At 35.0% G+C, this 23,404-nt stretch overlaps 1 protein-coding gene across 1 annotated transcript in view; it reads left to right on the plus strand.

The window, feature by feature from the left end:
- Positions 1-23,404, plus strand: part of ptprn2 (protein tyrosine phosphatase receptor type N2) — a 278,828-nt gene that overhangs the window by 98,885 nt on the left and 156,539 nt on the right. The window contains exon 11 of the mRNA XM_056461907.1: positions 739-818. Within this exon, the coding sequence (XP_056317882.1) occupies positions 739-818 (80 nt within the window). The remainder of the gene's footprint in view (positions 1-738; positions 819-23,404) is intronic.

Consider the following 23,404-nt stretch of genomic DNA (forward strand, 5'->3'; position numbering starts at 1 on the left):
TTTGCTTTAACTATGTCACTTTTGAATATATTTAGCATTTTTAAAAATGATTTCCATTCCCTTTGAAGGAATAATTCAGCATGAAATATTATACTTCACAGGATTCTCTGTTAGAATAGATAAATGAATGAGGAGCGCTGCTGGGATCTCACCCAGACAGCTGTTTGGCTCCATCACAAATGCCATTTGTACAAAATGCCATCATGCATTTGCACAACATTTCTGGATCACCAATTCAAATGCTGGAAAAGAGATTCAAATCCAATACTGAGTCTGTGAGCTGTTGTAGACAAGTGATTTCCTTGACTTTTCCCAGTTTTTGACCTGTTTTTTGATCGACTAAACATTTTAGACAACTCCAGGAACATCAGGGTTCCCCATGAGAATTTATTTCATGCTGGAAAAACTTGTCAATTTATGTCAAAAGCATAGAGGGAAGCTAACGGCAGAGATCTGTCATAAGAAAATTAACCAAAATGCAATATTCCCTAGTGATCTGCTATTTTAACTGTGGGTTCTTCAGTTGACTGCATCTGCGACAGTGCCATTTTTTTTTTAAATTATAAAAGATTATGACTCACAGTTGCAACAGTTTTGCTCATCACACTCACTGTACTGGCATTGTGTTGATCTGTCTCTCTTCTTGTCTAATTCTCACTCTTTCTCCTGTGTGTGTGTGTGTGTGTGTGTGTCTCTCTCTCTCTCTTTCTCACATTCTTTCTTCTCTATGTCTCTCAGGGTTCTAGGGCCAGCAGTAACCTTTCGTCTACGACCCAATGCTCGAAACATCAGCACGGCCCAGCTAGCCAGAGTGGCAGGTATTGTACACACATACAAATGCGCACTCACACACACACACACACACACACATTCATGCACACACATACACACGCACCCAATACTCCGCTACCGCATTCTAGTTGTTATTCCGATCATCTCCTGACACATTGGGGAAGAATCCTCTCATAGTAGCCCGACCTTGATTGCAGTATTAGTTATTTTCAAGGTTTAAACCACCGTTTCACAAACACTGTTCACGTAAGCATGCACACAAGCATGCACTATGCAAAAGCAAGAAATCAAACAAAAAAAAGCTACAGAATTTGTCACTTTTATCATAGTGTAAGCATCTGAAGGTTTTGTGAAAATAAAGTGTATTTATGGTATTGCTTTAGTATCAGTGGGAGTGATGTGATGGAGTTATTTCTGCTTGATTTTTGACTAATAAAAAATTCAAATAGGTTTCAATAAAAGTTCAAAGTTCAAATAGGCGCCAGCATGGTATGATTTTAAGAAAAATAATTATGTTTAGCAGGGCTGCATCAAAATTATATATATATATATATATATATATATATATATATATATATATATATATATATATATATATATATATATATATATATATATACACACACACAAACAACAGTCCTGTCTGGTTCTTGAATCTGATTGGCTGATAGCCATGCGATAGTTTGCATTAAAGGCACTCATACTGCATTACTCTTGAGAGGCTTTTTTTAGTGGAGAATGTAGTTGTTTAGATTGCAACCATGCAGTTTATTTATAAGGATAGAACCTATTTTTAAATATTTATCATTTTGGAGATACAGTGTGTCGGCATCCATCTGTCATAACAAGCAAAGCAAAGGTGGTTGATGTTCCGCCACAAGATGACGTTCCGCCACTTACATAATAAGTCCTTAGGGTATAGAAAAACTCAGCGTTTTCTTTTCGTATTTCAAACTACACCTGATCAAATCATTATAAAACAGGTAAGTGACATTCTAAGTCAATCTTTCTTTTTTGTATGTTGTAGTGCTGTATTTATACCATAGTAATCTGGTAGTGTTTGCTTTGCTTTGGCTTTTTTGGTGTTAATTATTGTGATCTCCTAATTGTAACAGAGAAATGCTGGGGAATTTCTGTAGACTGATGGCATTTCAGTCCGTTCAGCCTTATAATCTTAAAATGTGAGCAAAATCACCTGTTTTGTCATCACTTTAGACATTATGCTAGAGAATCATTCAAATACTTGCTCTAAAGTGATGTTGGTAAAGTAGCAACAGTTTCTGCTGCTCTGGTGTCAGCTGCAGATGTAAATGAATGGCGGAAGAAAGTAGTTCCTCGTACAAAATGGTTTTTAGACTCTCCATGTTTGGGTTTTCTTTTTTATTTACACGATTATGCCGCAGATTATGTAGCAGTGCGATATGGCTGTATATCGTCACTGGTCACTGGCCTCACACCAGTGCCGATATACAGCCATGTCGCGCTGCTACTCATGTGATATTGCATTTATACTACAGTATATATATAGTGGTGTGAAAAAGTGTTTGCCCCCTTACTCTTTTCTTATTTTTTTCCATGTTTGTCACACTTTAATGTTTCAGATCATCAAACAAATTTAAATACAAGTTAATGATAATGCAAGTAAACACACCATGCAGTTTTGAAAATAAGATTTGTATTATTAAGGGAAAACAAAATATAGAACTACAATGCCCTGCGTGAAATTATAAAAGATAACAGTATACTGTATGTATTTATTTTGTTCCATTTTAATTTCAATAATTTGTCTCATTGTTTAGTCAATTGTGAATTTAAATGAAATTAAAATATTTCACTTTAATTAAAATTTTTTAAATACATTTTAAAAGCAATAAAATTTAGCTACATTGTGAAATTCCTAAATGGCAGTCTTGCCATACCAATAGAAAACTCAACATTGCAATCATGACATTGAGCACATTTAATTCATAAACTTGAACAGAATAGGCTGCAGTCCCGCTTCCCCTTTTCAGTCACTGTTTTAACATTTAACACCCAGGAATTCATATTTGATCTTTAATGCACAAAAGGAAGGGCAAAGAATGAAAGGAAAAACAAAAGGAATCTGATATCATAAGGTCTGAATTCCCTTGATCCGTCATAATTACTTCCAGGGACAACAGATTCATGTGAATTTGTCCCTCGTCTGTCTGTGATTTCTGACACAAGATACACAAGGGAAGGATTTCATTGGAGCCTTTGCAAACTGGAAATGCCCAGTTGTTTTAAAAATAAAGCACACACATGACTGCTATCTGTTTAAATTGTATTATAGCTTGAGCTAGTGATTGTGGGCTTTTGTGTGTTTATACTGCTGCAATAAATCATTTTCAATTTCGCTCATTGAAATAATGGCACATGAAGCCAACAAGTCAGCGCATGAAGTACATTTAATGACATTTCTTATTTTGCTTTATTTGATTGTTAGTATTTTGACCTTTGAAGTGGATGCAGTGGAATTTCAGATTATACAAATGATGCATGTGTGTGTGTCTGTCTGTTTCTGTGTGTGAATTATCCTTCTCGTTGGACTCTTTTTGAACATCTCGACCTGGTTCTGATTGACTTTGTGGATGTGAGAATGTGTGAGAGCATGTTAAAGCCTGCACATTACCGTCTCGACATCTGTGGAAATGCGTTCCAATTTTGTCCAATTGCTGTGGTGTGAATTTCGCCTTTTATTTGTGTACGTGCGTATGCTTGAGTGTGTATATCTCCAGTCTCTTCCCTTTGAGAGTCTCTTGTAGCATGTTGAGAGAGTTAATGGCTGGGCTCGTCAGACTCAAATGTCAGACAAAATGTTAAGTCAACATGATCAGCCGCTCTCACATGGCAGATAAATTATGAAAACCCTGGTGCCTGAATACCAATTTATTACTTTATTTAAACAGAGAGGATCTCTCCTCACACTTTATTACCCTTGTATACACACCGCTGATCGCACCTAATCGTTGATTCCAGTTTTTGTGCCTTTGACATCACATACACCCCTAAGGTATTTAAGCTACTTCACGGTATTTGTGATCAGTGGAAGTGTGGTGAGGATTATGTTTGGGGTGTAGCTCTGCGTTTCTGTATCCACAATGTGCAGCTTTGACAAAATCCTTTCTGGAGCAGTGCCTTTATTTCAACGGTTAGCTTACCCTAAATTTAAAAATCTGTCATCATTTACTCACCCTCACGTTGTTCCAAATCACTTCAGAATACTTTTGTTTATCTTTAAAACAAAAAATGCAGATTTTTTTGCATAAATCATCTTCAAATAAACCATCAAATTCACTTCAGGGGGGTCACAGTGGCACTGTGGGTAGCACAATTGCCTCACAGCAAGAAGGTCGCTGGTTTGAGCCTCGGCTGGGTCAGTTGGCATTTCTGTGTGTAGTTTGCATGTTTTCCCTGTGTTCGCATTGGCTTCCTCCGGGTGCTCTGGTTTCCCCCACAAGTCCAAAAATATGTGCTATAGGTGAATTGGGTAAGCTAAAAATCGTCCGTAGTGTATGTGCTTGAATAAGTGTATATGGGTGTTTCCCAGTGATGGGTTGCAGCTGGAATGGCATCCGCTGCATAAAACATATGCTGGATAAGTTGGCGATTCATTCTGCTGTGGCAACCCCAGATTAATAAAGGGACTAAGCCGAAAGAAAATGAATGAATGAAATTCAGTTCAAGTCTGTATGAATTGCTGAGACTTTTGTTTTAGTACAGTATGCTGAAGTGCTTCCGAATGGAACAAAGTATTGATTATAGCAAATTAACAGTAAGAGGGGTGTGGTTAAGAATATTGTTGTTATCATTAGAGAAGGACCATTATTCCAAGCATGGAAGCAAATAAATAAATTGTCAAATAAATTATGCTTTCGCATATGCTTTAAAGACAATAATAAAAATATAGAAAAGCCAACTGAAGAATCAAAGTGCTCATTTTTAGCCTTAAAAAAGCACACATACCACATTTTTTCTCTATTCAAGCAGCATTTAGTCAACAAATTAATTACTTTATAATGATTTCAAAATATGCAGAGTACTGTATACAGTACAGTTTTGTTATCTTTGTTATGAATCTGAGGTGAACCCCACAAACCTCACAATAGCTAAACAGATTTAGTGTTGTATTTCATTCATTTTTCTTCGGCTTAGTCTCTTATTTATCAGGGGTCCCCACAGTGGAATGGACCACTAACTATTCCGGCATACAATTTACACTGCAGTTGCCCTTTCAGCCGCAACCAAGTACTGGGAAACACTCTAGCATTCACATATGCACTCAAACACTACAGCCAATTTTGTTTACCCAATACACCTATACCGCATGTCTTTAGACTGTGGAGGAAACCAGAGCATCCAAAGGAAACCCACGTGAACACGAGGAGAACGTGCAAACTCCACACAGAAATGGCTGGTCTAGCTGGGACTCAAACCAGTGACCTTCTTGCTGTGAGGAGACTAACCACAGAGCCACCATGCAGCCTGTTGTCTTTCATTCTTATATAAACATTAATCAGTGCATATAATCAAAAGCTCAGCCATACTTGCTTGATGTGAGAGGACAAACCTTATTGGTTCTTATGGAAACTCATACTACATAACATGCAAGAATGAAGCTCATCGGTTCTTGCTCACCAAGCAGGCATGGTGAGTTTCCACCGAATCTGAACCCTATAAACATTATTTACTGATCAATGTTTATATGTGAATAAAAACCTAAATATGGCGACACGGTGGCTCAGTGGTCAGCACTGTTGCCTCACAGCATGAAGGTGGCTAGTTCAAGTCCCGACTAGGCCAGTTGGCATTTCTATGTGGAGTTTGCATGTTCTCTCTGTGCTCACTTGGGTTTCCTCCGGGTTCTCCGATTTCCCTCACAATCCAAAGACATACGCTATAAGTGAATTGAATAAACTTAATTGGCTGTGTTTGTGTAAATGAGTGTTTGTGTAAATGAATGTGTATGGGTGTTTCCCAGTAATGGGTTGCACCTGGAAAGGGCATCTGCTGTATAAAACATATGCTGGAATAGTTGGTGGTTTATTCCACTGTGGTGACCCCTGATAAATCAGAGACTAAGCCAGAGGAAAATTAAATAATTAATAAATGAATAAAAACCTAAATTAAATCTATGAGTTATATAAAGCAAGTGTGTCTCCGTTGAACACTAATTAAATTGTCGATTCTTATTTTTTTACTCTTTTTGGGCGTTTTGAAGTGGTTGACTTTTGGGTAAAGAAATTATCAATGGGGAAACAGAAATTGTTTTGGTTTTTCTTTAAAAAAATTCACTTTATTTTCCAAAGATGACCTTTCTAATGGATTTGGGACAGCATGGGTGAGTAAATGATATAAATTTGGGGATGAACTAACCCTTTATCTTCTCAAAGAATACTGCAAGCTTCTATTTTGTGTTTAGCTAAATATTTAGCGAAAAATCTCAGTATATGTGCCTTAATATGCCCTAGCCTTGCTTTTTTGCAGAATTATACAGAAATTATTGAACCAAAAGCCTGTTGTGCACGTATTCAGCTCTTTTTTTTATGCACAGCTCTAAATGAGAGTGAAAAGCACACGTAATGTTGATCTGAACACATTAGAGGACATTAGCTGAGCATGTCAGGCCGGAGTCTTCCTTTATACCTAAAAACCCCGATTCCATTCAGATGCACAAAATTGCGAATGATTTGATGGCTGTCTGAAATGAACTTGTTCCACTTATCTAGTAGTATTCCTCTGGTTCTGCCACAAGCATCTGTTTATGACAGCAGCTCCCTTGTGTTTTGTCTTTGTTGTTGTTGTTGTTGTATGTCAAACAAATGTGTCAGCTTACATTTAAATTTCTGTAGTTCCCTTTTGGGTCAATAAAGTATGTCTGCCTAGATTTATGTATATATGAATGTGTGTGTGTATATGTATATATATATATATATATATATATATATATATATATATATATATATATATATATATATATATATATATATATATATATATATATATATATATATATATATATATATATATATATATATATATACATATATATATATATGTGTATATATATATATATATATATATACATATATATATGTATGTATGTATGTATGTACAGTATGTATGTATGTATGTATGTATGTATGTATGTATGTATGTATGTATGTGTATATATATATATATATATATATATATATATATATATATATATATATATATATATATATATATATATATATATATATATATATATGTGTGTGTATATATGTATATATGTGTATATATATATATATATATATATATATATATATATATATATATATATATATATATATATATATATATATATATATGTATGTATATATATACAAAATGGGAATCTGTGTGTACTTGCTAGTCTAAATTAACCAGCCGTTCAACTTACTTATTCATCAATTTTTTAAAGGGCACCTATTTTTTCCCCTTTTTATAGATTTAAGGTAAGTCTTTTGTGTCTCCAGAATGTCTCTGTAAAGTTTCAGCTCAAAACACTCATCAGATAATTTATTACACCTTTAAGAATATTGGAATTTTCTGTCTATTGGAATTTATACGTGTTACCACAGAGACATGTTAATACGCGGCTGTCAATCAATTCGGTGGGCAGGGAAACCGCACTCCTACATCACATTGCAGTGGGCCTCAAAATGGGGGGGGGGGGGGATTTTTCCTATTTTAACGTCAGGACATTTTAAAAAAGAAACTTACTGTGTTTATATCACCTTAATATGACTGTGGACACACTATACCTACACACAGTCCAGTCCAAATAGCTCACAAAATATGATTTTTATCATAGGTGTCCTTTAATAAATATTTATTCTCAAATGGCTTCTAATACCAAATGTACTATAGCCAGTCAATCAGTCCACCATTACTCTTGATTATTAGGAAACACTTTATAATACACCTGCTTATAAAAGGATTTTAGCATTTTGTGAATTTAATATGTTTTTAGGGGGCACTAAATGTTGATTCATTCATTTTCTTTTCGGCTTTAGTCCTTTATTAATCAGGGGTCGCCACAGCGGAATGAAACGGCAACTTATCCAGCATATGTTTTATGCAGCCAAGGCCCTTCCAGCCGCAACTCATCACTGGGAAACACCCATACACTCTTGAATTCACACTCGTACACTATGGCCAATTTAGTTTATTCAATTCACCTGTCGTGCATGTGTTTGGACTGTGGGGGAAATCAGAGCACCCGGAGGAAACCCACGCGAACACAGGGAGAACGCACTAAATGTTACTTACAGTAAAATATTGTCATATATAAAATCCTGGTATAGGAATTCAATTAAATAAATAGAGATACTCTTTATTCATAAATTCCTAGCAAAAATTCACAGAGATTTAAAAAGAAAAAAACTAAATTACACATGAAAGTACAAACCTGATGTACAAACACTCAATAAACTTGTTTTTGCATGTTTTAGAGTTATATACTGAATCTAAGATATATACTGCAAATGCTAATATGTCATATTATTAATAAACACGAGAAAACAACACCGATAGATAAATGGATATTGAAAAGGCCTTTTAGCACGTTGTTATTATAAAGCGTTGCTCTTATCCCTTTGAGGCTGCGAACTCTCTCAAAGACGTTTTGAAGTGCACTGTATGTCAGAACGGTTCACGACACCACATTTCTGTAACCATGGCTTCACAAAAATGTAACCATTAATTTTCTCTGACAAAAAAATAATAACTTCCTGCCAAGCTATTTCCAGTGGTATAGATGGGTAGGCTTGTATCCTGTAGGGTCTGTGTATATGGCCAGGGATTTGGTATTCTGATGCAAAGCTGTGCTCAAGTCTTTCAAGCTGCTAGCAATGCAGCGACTAACTGAAGGGCTTTATGGGGGGTCTGGGGTACATTCATTAGGATTGAGGAATTTGCTGTTGTACTCTATTCATCTGGAAAGAAAGCTTCGGACAAAAGACTGGATATGGTAATCCCTGCCTAGTCTCAAAACAAAAGATGAACCCCTTGCTTTATCTCTGTGTGTATGTGTGTATGTGTGTGTGTGTGTGTGTGTCCTTCACAATCATTTATCGGGCCATTGATTCATCCATAGTGTTGATGAAATGGCACCCTAAACTGAACAGTGTAATCTTACAATGTGTCATCTCTCTTCATCTTTCCGTCGCTCTCTCTTTTTTCCCCCTTTCTAACATGCTTTCTTCTTTCTATCTGCCTGTCACATTTCATTTCTGCTTGTCTCCCACTTCTGCTACTTCTCATCTTTTGCAGTTCTTGCTAATTCATTTGGCTTATTGTGTGTTTATGTATGTGTGCTCTGTCCTTTAGTGCTCGATGTCTCCAGCTTTTATGTGAGATTTATTTAAACTGGACAGAGGTTGCATGAGCTTTTTGTTTGATGTATAATAATCTATGTAATGTTGCTTGTCAAATATAATTGTATGTAATTGTTCTTTAGTAATTCTCAGCAAACTAAGTATTAAATAATGAATTAATTGACTTACCGTGGGTAAGAGTTAGTACAAAGATGTTTGGTTTGAGCACAGATAAATCGTATCAAATGGTATTGGTCAATAAACATATTCTATGCTATCTATCATTGCTTGCATGAACGCTCTTATTAAAAAGAAAAGTTCCAGTGATCTTACATAAATTTGCTTTTCAGAGTTTTTTCCAAAATAATCATGTTTTGGCAACAGATGTGTAAGGGCTAGTTAGCATGCTACTGTAGCTTGACATAGCTTCAAAACATCACAGCCTACCCTGTTTTTGTCATAAAAATAGACTAACAACCTCTGTCTGTGATCTGTTGTAACTCATTATCCTAAAAGACAGACAATATATGTATATATATATATATATATATATATATATATATATATATATATATATATATATATATATATATATATATATATATATATATATATATATATATAAATATCTAAAATCATGTTCTAGCAGCAGATGTGAACGGGGTAGTTAGCATGCTAAATAAAATGAAAGCTAACCATATGATTTTGTTTGCTCACATTGCTAGTTTTAAGGTGACAATTCAACTGTGCATGTCATTGGGAAATACAAAAATGTTTGTGCTTGTAATCTAAAATTAAAATCTGAAAATCTACTTCCTGTTTTCAGTTAAATTCTCAGATTACGTATGTCTTAGGTATTGGGTGTGTTTAACACACTTATCCCCTCCCCTTCCCCTTCATCAGTTTTGACAACTAACAGAAATGATGAGGGGCAGGTACCTGTTTAGTTGTAATACAGTAGCCTAACTCTTCTGAAACCCTTTTCTCCATATTTCTAAATGAAATACCTATTTACATCCAATCAGCTCGCAGTAGAAAAAAGAAGCCACACCCACTGTTTTCTCATTTAGTATTCAATTTCTGTAGGAAATATGTCACAATAGGAAAAAAACAACTGTTGAAACTTCCTGTTCATGCGACTTTATGAAGAGGACGAAATGAAGAGGGTTGGGGAGTCGTGGAACAATGTGAAGAGCGGGCGGGGGTGTGTGTGAGGAGGGGGATCAGTAAAATGAGGTGCCGAATCAGATTTCAGAGGTACCGGCTCTGTATCCGACTTGTTCTGGCACTCGTTAAGCCCTGTTTATTACTGTATATTTCTGCAATCGTGTTCAATGTCCTTACGTTTCATCAATCAAAACATCTCTATCAGCATCTTATTTATCTATAGTGTTAGCTGAATGTTTGTGTGCTGAAATATTACAAGTCACATGTGGATGCTCTGTGTCTAGCATGTAAGTGTCCTGTGTGGGTAAACACAGGCATCCCAGGCATCTGATGACACTTGTCATCCCACTTTGAGTAAAAATAATACATTTAAATAAATACAAGAAAACAGTCTTAAGAAGAAATTTGAAGAACAGAAAATGGAGCTCACTAGTCTGAAATGAGAAGTGCACATGTTGGCTCATATTTCTTAAAGCGATTGCATGTATAGTACCTACTTTTTGATTTTACAGACCTACTCACAAAATGTAGAAATTGCTATCTACAACATATGTTTAACAAAACGTAGGGTCACTGCTTCGCCAACACGTTAACATATTAATAATAAGACAAGCTGTTTCTTTGCCTTTATATAGGGTGTTTATTGTCAGCACTGGCACGTCATTCACCTAAGTAGGATACTTTATGGAGTGTATTGTACTCGTCAGGCAACACAAAAAACCTTTTCTGACTCCGAAAAAACCCAAAAATATAAATAATTTAACATTTAAACATTATTTGTCTGAATTTAGTTAACAATTTGAATGTAACTGTGCATTTCAGAATATAAATTTAACTAATATATGGACTGAGTACTTGAAATTTTGAGTTATATGGTGTAAATTAGTTTTTTTTACAATGTGTAAAAAGCACAATCAGTTTGTGCAGATATTAATTTGAATAAATAAAATCACTATGGCCTGGGGAATTTAGTATCGGTGCATCTCTATTTCTGGTGTTTTACATATATAATTATAATTTATGTAGTAATTATTTAACAGTTTAAGCCGTTTTATTAATTTTTAAAATTTTTATTATTCATTATAACCTTAGGCTATTTGAGTGGAATGATTTAATACGATTTTATAGTTTACTGCTGTTATTAAATCCCTTCTAATTATAAAACTATACAAAAATCATATAATTTGATATTACACAGTAATTCATATGTGTGCCTATTGCTGTTTTATGTATCTATATATGAATCAACAACAAAGACAAAATGCAAAGGTTTAAATGTTTAAGTATTTTACATTTAAGACCTTTTTCAAAAATGGAAGTATGGATGGATTGATAGATAGATACTGTCGGTAGATAGACATATTTTAGATAGAGATAGGTAGGTAGGTAGGTAAGTAGGTAGGTAAGTAGGTGGGTGGATGAATTGATTGATTGATTGATTGATTGATTTGTTTTTCTGTTTAGTTGAATTTAGATTTGTTTTCATGCTTATTGTGGCTTATAGGCACAGACGGTCCAAAATGATCACTGCAACCTTGCATATTCACAAACATCATATATGAAGTATACACATTTAGTCTGTTCATTTGTTATGACATTCTGAAAAATGCTTTTAAGAGAACGGCAAGTTGCGTTTTCACAAAGGACTGTTCTGCATCATCATTTGTCTTTTGGGTGAGATTTCATTAAAATCGGCTGTACACTGGTGCATTTTTTATGATGCTCTGATCAGGCGATATTAAACTCATAATGCTGCATATCAATCAGGAGACAAAATGGTCTCATCTAAATTCATATGCTGAAAGGGAACGTGCGACAGTGTAGATTTGCCTGTGATAGACGAGCAGAGGCTTTTTTGATAAAACAGAATGCATTGTGCTTGAGCCACTTTAAAGTGTAATGTTTGTGTGGGAGGAGAGTTGGTGTGTTTCTGCTCTTCTCCACATACTCTGCTTCAAGCTCACTCTATCAGTGCAGTTGCTATAAATGATGGAAAGTTCACCGCTACTTTAATCTGTTTTTGTCGATTTTAGTGAAGTGCAATATGGAGGCTGGTAAATGTGAGAATTTTTAGACTCGTAAATTAATGTAGTATTAAATTAACAATTTGATATTTTCTTTATTCTTCAGTTAGCCTACACTGTAATAAAATATTTGTTTAAATGTTAAATAAAGCTACGATTTTTAATATATGTTTTACATAAAAATACGTGTTACTCTTTGCTTGTTTAATTTGCATGAGTAATTAAAAGGATAGTTCAACCAAAAATTTCAATTCTTAAAAATATAAACCTTCTTGTTTCTTCCTGTTTGAGTTTCTTTTTTCCATTATACACAAAATAGACCTGTAATTATTGACTTCCACAGTATTTGTTTTTGGGTTTTTTGCTGCTATGAAAGTAAAAGGTTATGGGTTTTTAGCTTTCTTTAAAATAAATTACAATAGAATAAACATTCTACAGAAGAAAGAAACTCATAAAGGTTTAGAATCACTTGAGGGAGAGTCAATTTTAATTTTTTTTCTGAACTATCCCTTTAAGATGAATTAACTAATAATACAACGTTCCTTGATCTCAGTTAACGTTTGCCATTATCAAAAACGATGTTAATAAATGCTGTAAAAATATATTGTTCATAGTTAATTCACGTTAACTAATGCATGAACTTAGCTTAACAAGTTAAGAGTTGTTTAATTCAATGTATTAATTACAGTGTTTCTTTCTTCTTCTTCTTCTTCTTCTTCTTCTTCTTCTTCTTCTTCTTCTTCTTCTTCTTCTTCTCCTTCTCCTCAGTATTTGAATATTAAGAGTTCTGTATGTGTATATGACGTCAGTGTACTTAATGTTTTGTTTTTCTTATGCATTTTTAAAAATGCTTCACTGACATTTTATGTATGATACTGCAAACCATACCAGCCCAGTTATTGGAAATGTCACTTTATATGCACATGCATATATGTTTGGGTAGCCCTCCATTAATTGTTTTGTTGTTTAACACTTTGCATTGACTAAGCACATAAAACACATGTATGATTATAATCAGGTTGTCTTCTGGTCGCACAATTTTCAATATAAAAAAAGTCCCCCTCCCCACCCCCATTTTTTTCAATGTTTTTTTTTTTTTATCAATTTCATGCTCAAATCAAAACAAGTGATTTGATTTTGCTTTTGACTCATTGTGAGTCAAGTTTTGGTTCTGCAGGTGTTTTATCTGTCTCTCATCCTATCAAACCTTCACCATTATTTACGCCTGCCTGGTGATCCATTGCTGCTACATGCACCAGCCTTGCGGCACAACAACATTAAAGTTTCTTAATTACTGTTGTTAAACAAACAAGGACAACCGGGTAAATGAATTCTTAGCTTGAATGTAGTGTTTTTTGCATTAACTGCATTTGACAGTGGATGTTACAGAGGCTCAAGTGGATTCATACACCATGTTTAAATAGCTATACAAAATGTTGAAAATAGAAACATAAATCATTTTAAAATGGAATTATACATTAGAGGCTCTTAAAGGGAATTAAATGTTAAGGGTTTTAATGATCTAGGCACAAAGTCTAAAGCGCATGAATTCACTTTTGCTGTTTTAAGGATGGAAAAATACGCTCTGCGCCCTGCAGACACATGGTCCAACAGGGTTGTGCTTATTCTCTTAATGAGTTATAGGTGTGTTTTGAGCATAATATGCTTTAAACCAATCATAGTCTCATCTCCCATTCCCTTGGGAGTTTTTTATTCACATGGTAGACTTTGTAAGTGGAAAAACGAAATGCTTTACTAGCAAGAAATCAGTTAAACAGATCATCTGCAGCACAAGCATAAAGAATGAGCCTCCTCCGTTCTGCCTCTTTACTTTCTCTTTATTTTACTTTTATGCTTTTCTTTACTCCTTTATTTTCGTGGATAAGGAAACGGTGTTGTACGCACTCCACTGAAGACATAAACTAGCCTACATATTTAATTTAATTCGTTAAGCGCAAAGATTTATTTCTAAACCATTTCTAAATTCAGTTATAATTTCCAGCAAACAAATAAATGAACAATTATAGCGAAGTGTGGTCAAAAAACAGTTATATCCAAACACACGTCCTATTCTTATGCCCCATATAGTGGCGCATACGTCTCTGAAACCCGACAGGTGGACAAAACTAAACATGTTTTTATCAAAACAAATATAAATATGAGCCCTAAATCTGAAAATAAGATGACCAGTAAGTGGCAGCAGGTCATGTCGTAAATTAGCAAGTAATTGAATTGTTTACTTAAATAATTGATTACTTTATAACAGAAAACACGTCATAGATATGCACTGCATGTGATTATATTTATTTATTTATTTTGTCAAATGATCATGGTAAATGATTAAGTATAAGTTTTATGGTATAAGTTTTATAGTTAATTTTCATATTTGCACTTCACTAATTACTAAATAATTGAGGATTATTACTGAATGAAAGTATACTGTAAATGCAATCCTTTTGCATTTGCAGGTTTTTCACATGATATCATCAGCACATTTAAACACAGCAGTAATCGTGTCTGTCATTGGGTCTCATCAGGGTGTGTCAGGTTTGTGGGAGGAGAGATGATTCTTCTTTGTTTGGCCTTTCATATGTCTGGGGGAGATCTTAGGCCTCTCTGAGGGTGTTTGACCCCAGTGCTGTGTCCAGGCCGTGAGAACCCTGTGTGGGTCAGAGTCTGGACAGGTCAGGGCAGATGGAACATGGTACCCTGATGGTTACATCCCACCGTGAAAACAATCAGAGCTGCCGTCAAGACCATATACACCTGCTACTGCAGCAGACACAGAGACAGCGGTTCATATAATCTGATAAAACAAAAGAAAAGGTGAGCAGCATACCAAAAGAAAAACATACTAAAGGTTAAACTATAAGCAGTCATGAGATGAATTGCAATCATTCAGGTCTAGGCATTTGACGATAACCGTTTTCATGGTATACCACAGTTTGGAAAAGTCCAAATTTTCTGTTTTACCTACAGTATATGTAAGACTTTTTTTTTTTTTACTTTTTTTTTTTTAAACTTTTTTAGGACAACAGTATCTCTAGCAGAAAAAGATATCCAAAGTTATTTAAAATTATTTATCCACACGTTTACTGTTCCAAAATATTTTAAATGTTTCTCAAAATAAAATATATTGGCTGTGTCTGAAATCGCCTACTAATCAGTAGGTACTGCATTTGAATTTGAATGTGCTACTCGACTGATAGAAAAGTATGTTCTATACATATGAATGTCAGTAGTATGAATGGAGCTCTGACATACTACGGATGCCATTTGTCATTATCATGTGACATACCTGCTTCACTCTCATTCATGAATTCCATTGAATGCACACTCCAGAGTCTCGATGGAAGTAGTAGGTCATCCGGGTACTTCTCGGACATATTACTTGCCTCGCATACTGTTTTTAGCGTACTATATAGGATTGAAGTATGTGATTTTGGACACAGCTGCTGTTTTCAAAGCAGAAAAAAAGTTTTTGTTTTCTACCCAGATATTTAAAAGGAATATATTTTAGAGCAATAATCACAATACTGGCGATGCAGTGGCACAGTAGGTTGTGCTGTTGCCTCACAGCAAGAAGGTCGCTGGTTCGAGCCTCGGCTGGGTCAGTTGGTGTTTCTGTGTGGAGTTTGCATGTTCTCCCTGCGTTTGCGTGGGTTTCCTCCGAGTGCTCCGGTTTCCCCCACAGTCCAAAGACTTGCGGTACAGGTGAATTTGGAAGGCTAAATTGTTTGTAATGTATGAGTGTAAGTGTGAGTGTATGGATGTTTCCCAGAGATGGGTTGCGGCTGGAAGGGCATCCGTTGCATAAAAACGTGCTGGATAAGTTGGCGGTTCATTCCGCTGTGGCGACCCCAGATTAATAAAGGGACTAATACTGTGAAACTGATATTTTTATCCACGGTTATCATACCGTCATAATCTAAATAACATTTGAATGCTCCAAAATTATACTACATTAGTGAATATTTGAAGTGGATCAAAATACTGTTATTGTTTAAATAATAATTGAATAAATAAATAAATTATGCATTTTTAAATGTAATTTTTATTTTTAAAATATTGTTACCTAAAATAACTAATAATTATAAAACGAGAGCAAAATTTTTTTAATTTGTGATGCATACATGTCAGTTAGCACTGTAATATACAAATACACCATATTTTAATGATAAGACACAGAATGATAAACGATATATCTCTTTGAGTGCTGCTTGACTATGTTTTTACTGTTTTAAATAATGACTGTTAAAGTGAATTAAAGAATGACTGTTTTAAATAATGGCTTGCGCACACAGCATTGTTGGTTTACAAAAAAATCAAGCAAACATAATCCTGTTGCACTACTAAAAAACCAAAAAAAAAAAAAAAAAACCATGAATCTGAAGTATTTTGTGGCGTACTTCAAACAATAAAGATGATTTAGTATTCAAAGATATTTTATTTTCATTATGTTTTTAAATAAATTGATCTTACACTTTATATTTTCAGATTTTCCATAGTATATATTAATTTTGGTACTTTTTCATAAACTGACATATCAACCATTTGGTAGAGGTTGATATTTTAGAAATTATGGGATGTGTTGAAAAAAGTGCATTGAGTGTGTTAACTAGCGACATTAGGAGTTAAGAAATGCAATCCAAACATTTTTTTTCTTGGTGGGGTAGTTAAAGGGATATTTCTGTCATTTTAATATACAGGTACATATATTTAATGATCTCATCATAATTTCTACATTTTAAAAATTAGCTGTCTCATTCTTGTAGCAAGTCCTTCAGCAAAGTGTTACCTTTTCAGTTTGCTTCAAGATTTCACCTGAGTTCAGTGTGCTAAAAGAAAAATATACTAAAGGTTAAACTAAGAGCAACCGTGACCTGAATTAATATCATTCATGTCAAAGGTCATGACCTTCTCGAACAATAATGGCCGGGCTCTCACTTTAACCATAGGTCAGTGTGACAGTTTGAGACGGCCTCATTTATTCCTCTTTATCTCATCCCTCGCTTAGCTTTGAGGAAGTTAAACTGAGCCGCCGTCTGTTTAAGAGTCTGCTTACTTCATCTGATTTGTACTCACTCAATCTCATGTTGTCTTTATTTTGCCGCTGACATTTCTTCACATCCGTCCACATCTCTGACATCTCAGCCGTGTTTACTTCCTCACCCACTCATCCCTTTCTCTCAGGCTCGATGTGTGTCTCTTTCTCTCTCTCTGTAATTGCAGTGGTGCGGTGCAGGGGCTGCTCGTCTGCGCTCCAGCTGGGCAGATTAGCATAGATCTCCCACGCAGACACAGTTGACCTTCACTCCACCAAACACTTGTCAAAATGCCAGCCATAATTACCCTGGCCTCTCCAGCTAAAGTAATGGCTTACATATACCTGACTCACTCTTTGCCACCAATTGGATGTGAAATATATGTGTGTGCGTGTCTGTGTGTGCGTGTTGGACTGTAACTTCACACTGATCCTCGGAGCGTTTTATGAGGGTTGTATGAGTTTTTAGCGCAAGTGTGTAATAATTCACTGCTCATCAGCGTTTGACAGTCCAATGGCATTTTCCTTAAGGATTTGATTTCGATTGACTTCGCCATTTATGTAATTGTCAGTGTCGCACAGTATTTAATGGAGATTGTTGATATTAAGAGTTCAGAGTTTGTGCTGCGATGTGAAGTGCAAAAGTGGAAGCGTGTTCCAATTGGGGCATGTATTTTAGGCTTTTTAGAGCTCTCTAAATTTGAGCAACGTATCTGCTGTGACGTAGTGGAGGATTTGAAATTTCTATGTGTCTTTTAATAAAATATGCTTACTGTAAGTAGGCATCAAAGTGCTGCTGATGACATCTATTAGACGGAGACTCTCACTGCATAATCAAAACAGCGCCTACGGGTGTCATGACATATAGGCTATCATAGTTTATTTCGCATTAGATTAAGCGCTACAGTATAAAATTCATTCATTCATTTTGGCTTTGTACCTTTATTAATCAGGGGGTCATCACAGTGGAATGAACCGACAACTTATTCAGCATATGTTTTACGCAGAGGATGCCCTTCCACAACTCAACACCGGGAAACACCCATGCACTCTTTCATTCACACACATATAAACAGCCAATTTAGCTTATTCAATTCACTTGTACCGACTGTCTTTGAACTGTGGGGGGAAACAGGAGCACCCGGAGGAAACCCACACGAACACGGGGAGAACATGCAAACTCTACACACATATACCACCTGATCCAGCCAGGGCTTGAACCAGCAACCTTCTTGCTGTGAGGTGATCGTGTTACCTACTGCACTACCATGCTGCCCTACATTTTTAATATATATTTTTTTCTCAAATAATAAAATAATGAACTCATTTTTTTCCACATTTAACCTACCAATAAAAAGCCTGTCCTAGATCCTGGTGGTCAGAGAACGAAATTAAACTGAAATGTAAAATGAAATCACAATGAATGAATTCGTCATTAACCCATGTGTGCTGTTGGGGATGTTTTTATCCACTCTCGGGTGATTTTTGAGTTTGGTCACAACTTTCTCTGCGTTTCAGCAAACGGTATGATTTTAAGTGACAATTCTTATTTTGGCACATATTTTGGGAAAAGGCTTTGAAAATGCTTTGAAAAAATACACTCATGGCAAATTTACTACCCTTTTGTTATGTTTGTGAAGCCCCATTGACTTCCATTATAATGGCAAAATAAGCAGCTCAGCTCTCAGAACACATGAAACATAGTAAGTGTACAGTATAATTTGTTGTCATACTCCATAGAGCTCCATATATTAATGGTGCCATCTGATGATCAACAGTAAAAATGACTAATTTTACCTCTTCCAAAAGGGAAAACCATCAACAATCATGAATGCATGATTATTTGGTGGTGTGGCTTTGCAATTTAAAAGTTTCAAAACATAACGAAAAGGTAGTCAATTTGAATAGTACACAAGGGTTAACAGGAAAAAAAGTTTAAAATAGCCTGCTCTTTTATTTTTGGTCATAAAAGTAGAGATAAGGCATTATTTAACAATGTGAATTGTGTAAGAGGAAACATGGTAGTGGGCTTGAATACACTTCATTTCTTTTTTATTTTGTAGATAACTGATCAACAAAAAATACATTGACATTAAAATACAAATAAAATAAAATTTATTTAAAAGTGAGGATTTTCTTATTTTAATAATAACTAAGTTAACACTGAGCTGAGAGCCATGTTTACTCAATGTACTGTATACTGTAGTACAGTGTTTGCCACTGTTTGGGTCCTTTCATCCGCTTATTCAAACAAAATAATTGTTTACTGTTGGTTTTGTTAAATTAATGCAATAAATGAGAGTGTTGACAGATATTGTTATTCAAAAGGTAAGTACAGTGCTCAGCATATATAAGTACACCCCTTACAAATCTTTCAAGTTAACCTTTTTAATAGGAAGCTATACAATATCATATTTGTGCATATACATTAGATTAGTCAGTACTGAAGTCAAATTAGGAGCTCATCTAACAAAATAACTTATTATAACAGTCCAAAAACTAGTATACCCAAATTGATATGCTATAGAAAAATGCTAAATACAAATTTAGAAAAGAGGAAAAATCGAGAGAAGCAAAATAATGGAAATATTTTGTTGAAATTTTGTAGGTTGTAGAAAATGTATTTCAATATTTTGCTTGAATTTAATTGTATTATCTTTTAATTTCTATATATATTTGGTGACTAAAATATTATTTTAATAAATCTGTTTAATAAATCTGTTTTGTTTAAATACACCAAAATACATAGCCTGTATTCACTGAGAAATGGATACAAATATTCATTTTCAAAATGGGGTGTACTCAATTATACTGAAGACTAAAAGTATTTCGTTTTCCTTTACTAAACTTTATATTTTTATTATGTCATTCACTCTTTTGAAAAAAATAAAAGAATATCATTTGAATATGATAACATTAGCTCCAATAACTAGATATTTTTCTTCCAAAAAATATTTATTGTGTTCTGCATTAGTCCTGCAGATTTAGAATGATGTGAGTGTGAGGTTTTATTTCATCCAAGTTCATCCAAAAATTAATATTCGGTTATCATTTACTTATCCGCCACTTGTTCCAAACTTGAGTAATGAAAACTGATAGTCATTGATGTCCATAGTATTTCTTTTTGTATTTTTATGTTATCGATTTGCAAAATTCGGCAAAATATCATCTTTTGTGTTTAATAAAAATAAAAAAAGAGAGAAACTCATAAAGGTTTGAAATCACTTGAGGGTGAGTTTTTTATTATTATTATTATTGAGAAAAATCCTTTTAATAAAAATTTTTACTTCAATTTACTTGCATACATTACCCTGTTCATAAAGTAAACACTCACACTTCTGGTGTTGTTTAAAATCAACAAGCCATGCAAACTAATATAAGTCTCCATAATGGATGATCATGCACAATTAATAACTTTTTTAATAGATGAGCACAAATCTTTACTCTGGCCATCAGGGAACCTGTGCATTTGGTGAGATGCAGTGATTTAATGTCTCTTCACGTCCTCATTAAAGAGGATCTGAGTCACAAAAGTGTTGTTAAGTGTCAACTGGCTTGCGTTCATTTGAAAACAGATTAGACATTTGTCTCCTAAAAAATACTCAGTGAATGACATCTTGGTTGTAGCCCACTGCTGCCTTTCCGAGTTTAGTTAATTCCTGCCCTTCTTAATTTTCCCTGTATCTCTCATCTTCCCTTTCTCCTTAATTCCCTCCTCCCTTTCTTTCTCACACTCTGAGTGTGTCTGTTCCCCTCGTTCGCCTCCCACCCCTTTCTGCTTCTCATCCTTGACTGCCCTCCTTGGTTGAGCGCACTCTAGTTCTGTGATCAAAAATTTCCCCTGTCTCCTCTTCCTTAACAGGCTGTGGGTGAGAGTAAAACAGGAGAAAGGGGAGCAATGAGGCTTCCAAATATACGAGGTATAAAAAAAAACATGCATATTGTAAAATAAACTCTAATGCTCACATTTGTGGATCTATACTGTACATGTGCATTTTTATGTGAATGTGTCAAAGTTAGAGCTGTAAGGGGCGCTTTCCACTTTAATGGGCAAGCTAGAGTTGCCACCTGTCCATCAAAAAACCACTTATGGCTTTTATTCTCTCGTGCATTTACTCTTGAGATTGATAGGTGAAAAGGGAGTTTTGGTGCACTAAATCTATATGCTTCTGGGCTTACATTTTCTTTTCTTTTTTTCTTCTTTCAGAAGTTTAGTTGGGTAAGATTCTTTGATAACACTTTACAATAAGGTTCAATTTGTTAACATCAGTTAACTGCATTAGTTAACAAGTTAATACTAAAGCATTTTATAATTGTTGTTAATTTTAAATTTACTTACTGCACTTTTTTATTTGAGTAATTTATTAATAAATGCTGTATTGTTTAAAGGAAGTGAGCCAACATTAGCCATGGATAGACGTATAATGTGTTTTAAGGTTGTTAAAGGGGCAGTATGCAAGTTTGACACCCAGTGGTTGAACTAGGTATTACATTCCTGGATCAAAACAAACGAAAGCATCGGCGCAATAGCCTAGTGGTTAGCACGCCGACATATTGTGCAGCAGCACGTCAGGGCGTCCCGAGTTAGTGATTTAGCATGTACATTTAATAATGTTAAAGAGGTTTAATATGGATTCATTAGATTATAAACCTTACACTGTAAAACCCAACAGTCAACTTTATCAAATGAAATGAGTGTAATTAACTCCAAATTTACTGAAAGTTAATTCAACTAATTTGAAAAGAGTTTTGTTGAAGGTAAAGAGTGAATTAAATACCTCATTACTTCACCTTAAGTGTAGTAAGTTCACAGAACTCATATAGATTAGTAGCAATCGGTTTCCTCAAACGGTTTGAGTTGCCTTAACTTATTATGTTTTACAGTTCTCAGTTGGTTTGAGTTCTCTTCATTTAATCGGTTTATGTGCTCAAATTGCTTCGTTTACTCAAATGGATTAAGTTTACAGTACTCATTAGGATTAGTTTTTGAACTTAAATGGTTTGTTGCAATCGGTTTTCGCAAATGGTTTGAGTTACCTTAACTTTTTGGGTTTTCTATATTCTGTGCTTCTGAATGGCTGTATTTAAATTTCTATTGTGTTTCGTCTGGTGCAAACAGCCCAATTGCTTATCACTGCAAATCTCATCACGCAGCGTGTTGTTAGGCCACACGGTTACAATGTAACCTGCTTAACTAATGTTTACGTTCGTAATATTTATATTATTTGCTAATTAATAGCCTCATATGTAACTCTGAATCTGCATCTCATTTTGGAGTCTGTTACTGTCCACCGAAGGTCGCATTTCAGTCACGGACACATGCTTTCAGAGCTTTTCTGAATGAATTAATGAAATACAAGGTTTTCCACCAAGACAACTCGGGGTGCTGAAATATGATTGCCTGAACTGGCATTGGGCGGGTTAAAAGAACCAAAACAAATACAGCTGTTCTGGGTCAGTTGGCATTTCTGTGTGGAGTTTGCATGTTCTCCCTGTGCCCGCGTGGGTTTTCTCCGGGTACTCCAGTTTCCCCCGCTGTCCAAAAATGCAGTATAAGTGAATTTGGTAAACTACATTTGCTGTAGTGTATGAGTGTGTGTGTGTGTGTGCGTGTGTGCGTGCGTGCGTGCGTGCGTGGTGCGTGCGTGTGAATGAGAGTGTGTATGGTTTCCCAGTACTGGGTTGCGGCTGGAAGGGCATCTGCCGCATAAAACATATGCTGGAATACTTGGCGCTGTGGCGACTGCTGAAATAGAGACTAAGCCGAAGGAAAATGAATAAATTAATGAAATCAGTGACATTGTAAATAGCGTTTTTACTATTAAAACCACTAATAAAGTAAAAAAAAAACTGATTGATTACAAAAAATCGATAAATTTTAAAAATGTTTTTATTGGAACAAACGTCTGACTTATTCTAGTTACGGTATCATGACTTATAGCTTGGTAACCCTGAACTTTCAGCATTATTGCTCCAGTCATCAGTGTGGAATGACCCTTCAGCAATCATTCTGA

The sequence above is a fragment of the Danio aesculapii genome, chromosome 7, assembly GCF_903798145.1.
Source record: "Danio aesculapii chromosome 7, fDanAes4.1, whole genome shotgun sequence".
NCBI classification, from domain to species: domain Eukaryota; kingdom Metazoa; phylum Chordata; class Actinopteri; order Cypriniformes; family Danionidae; genus Danio; species Danio aesculapii.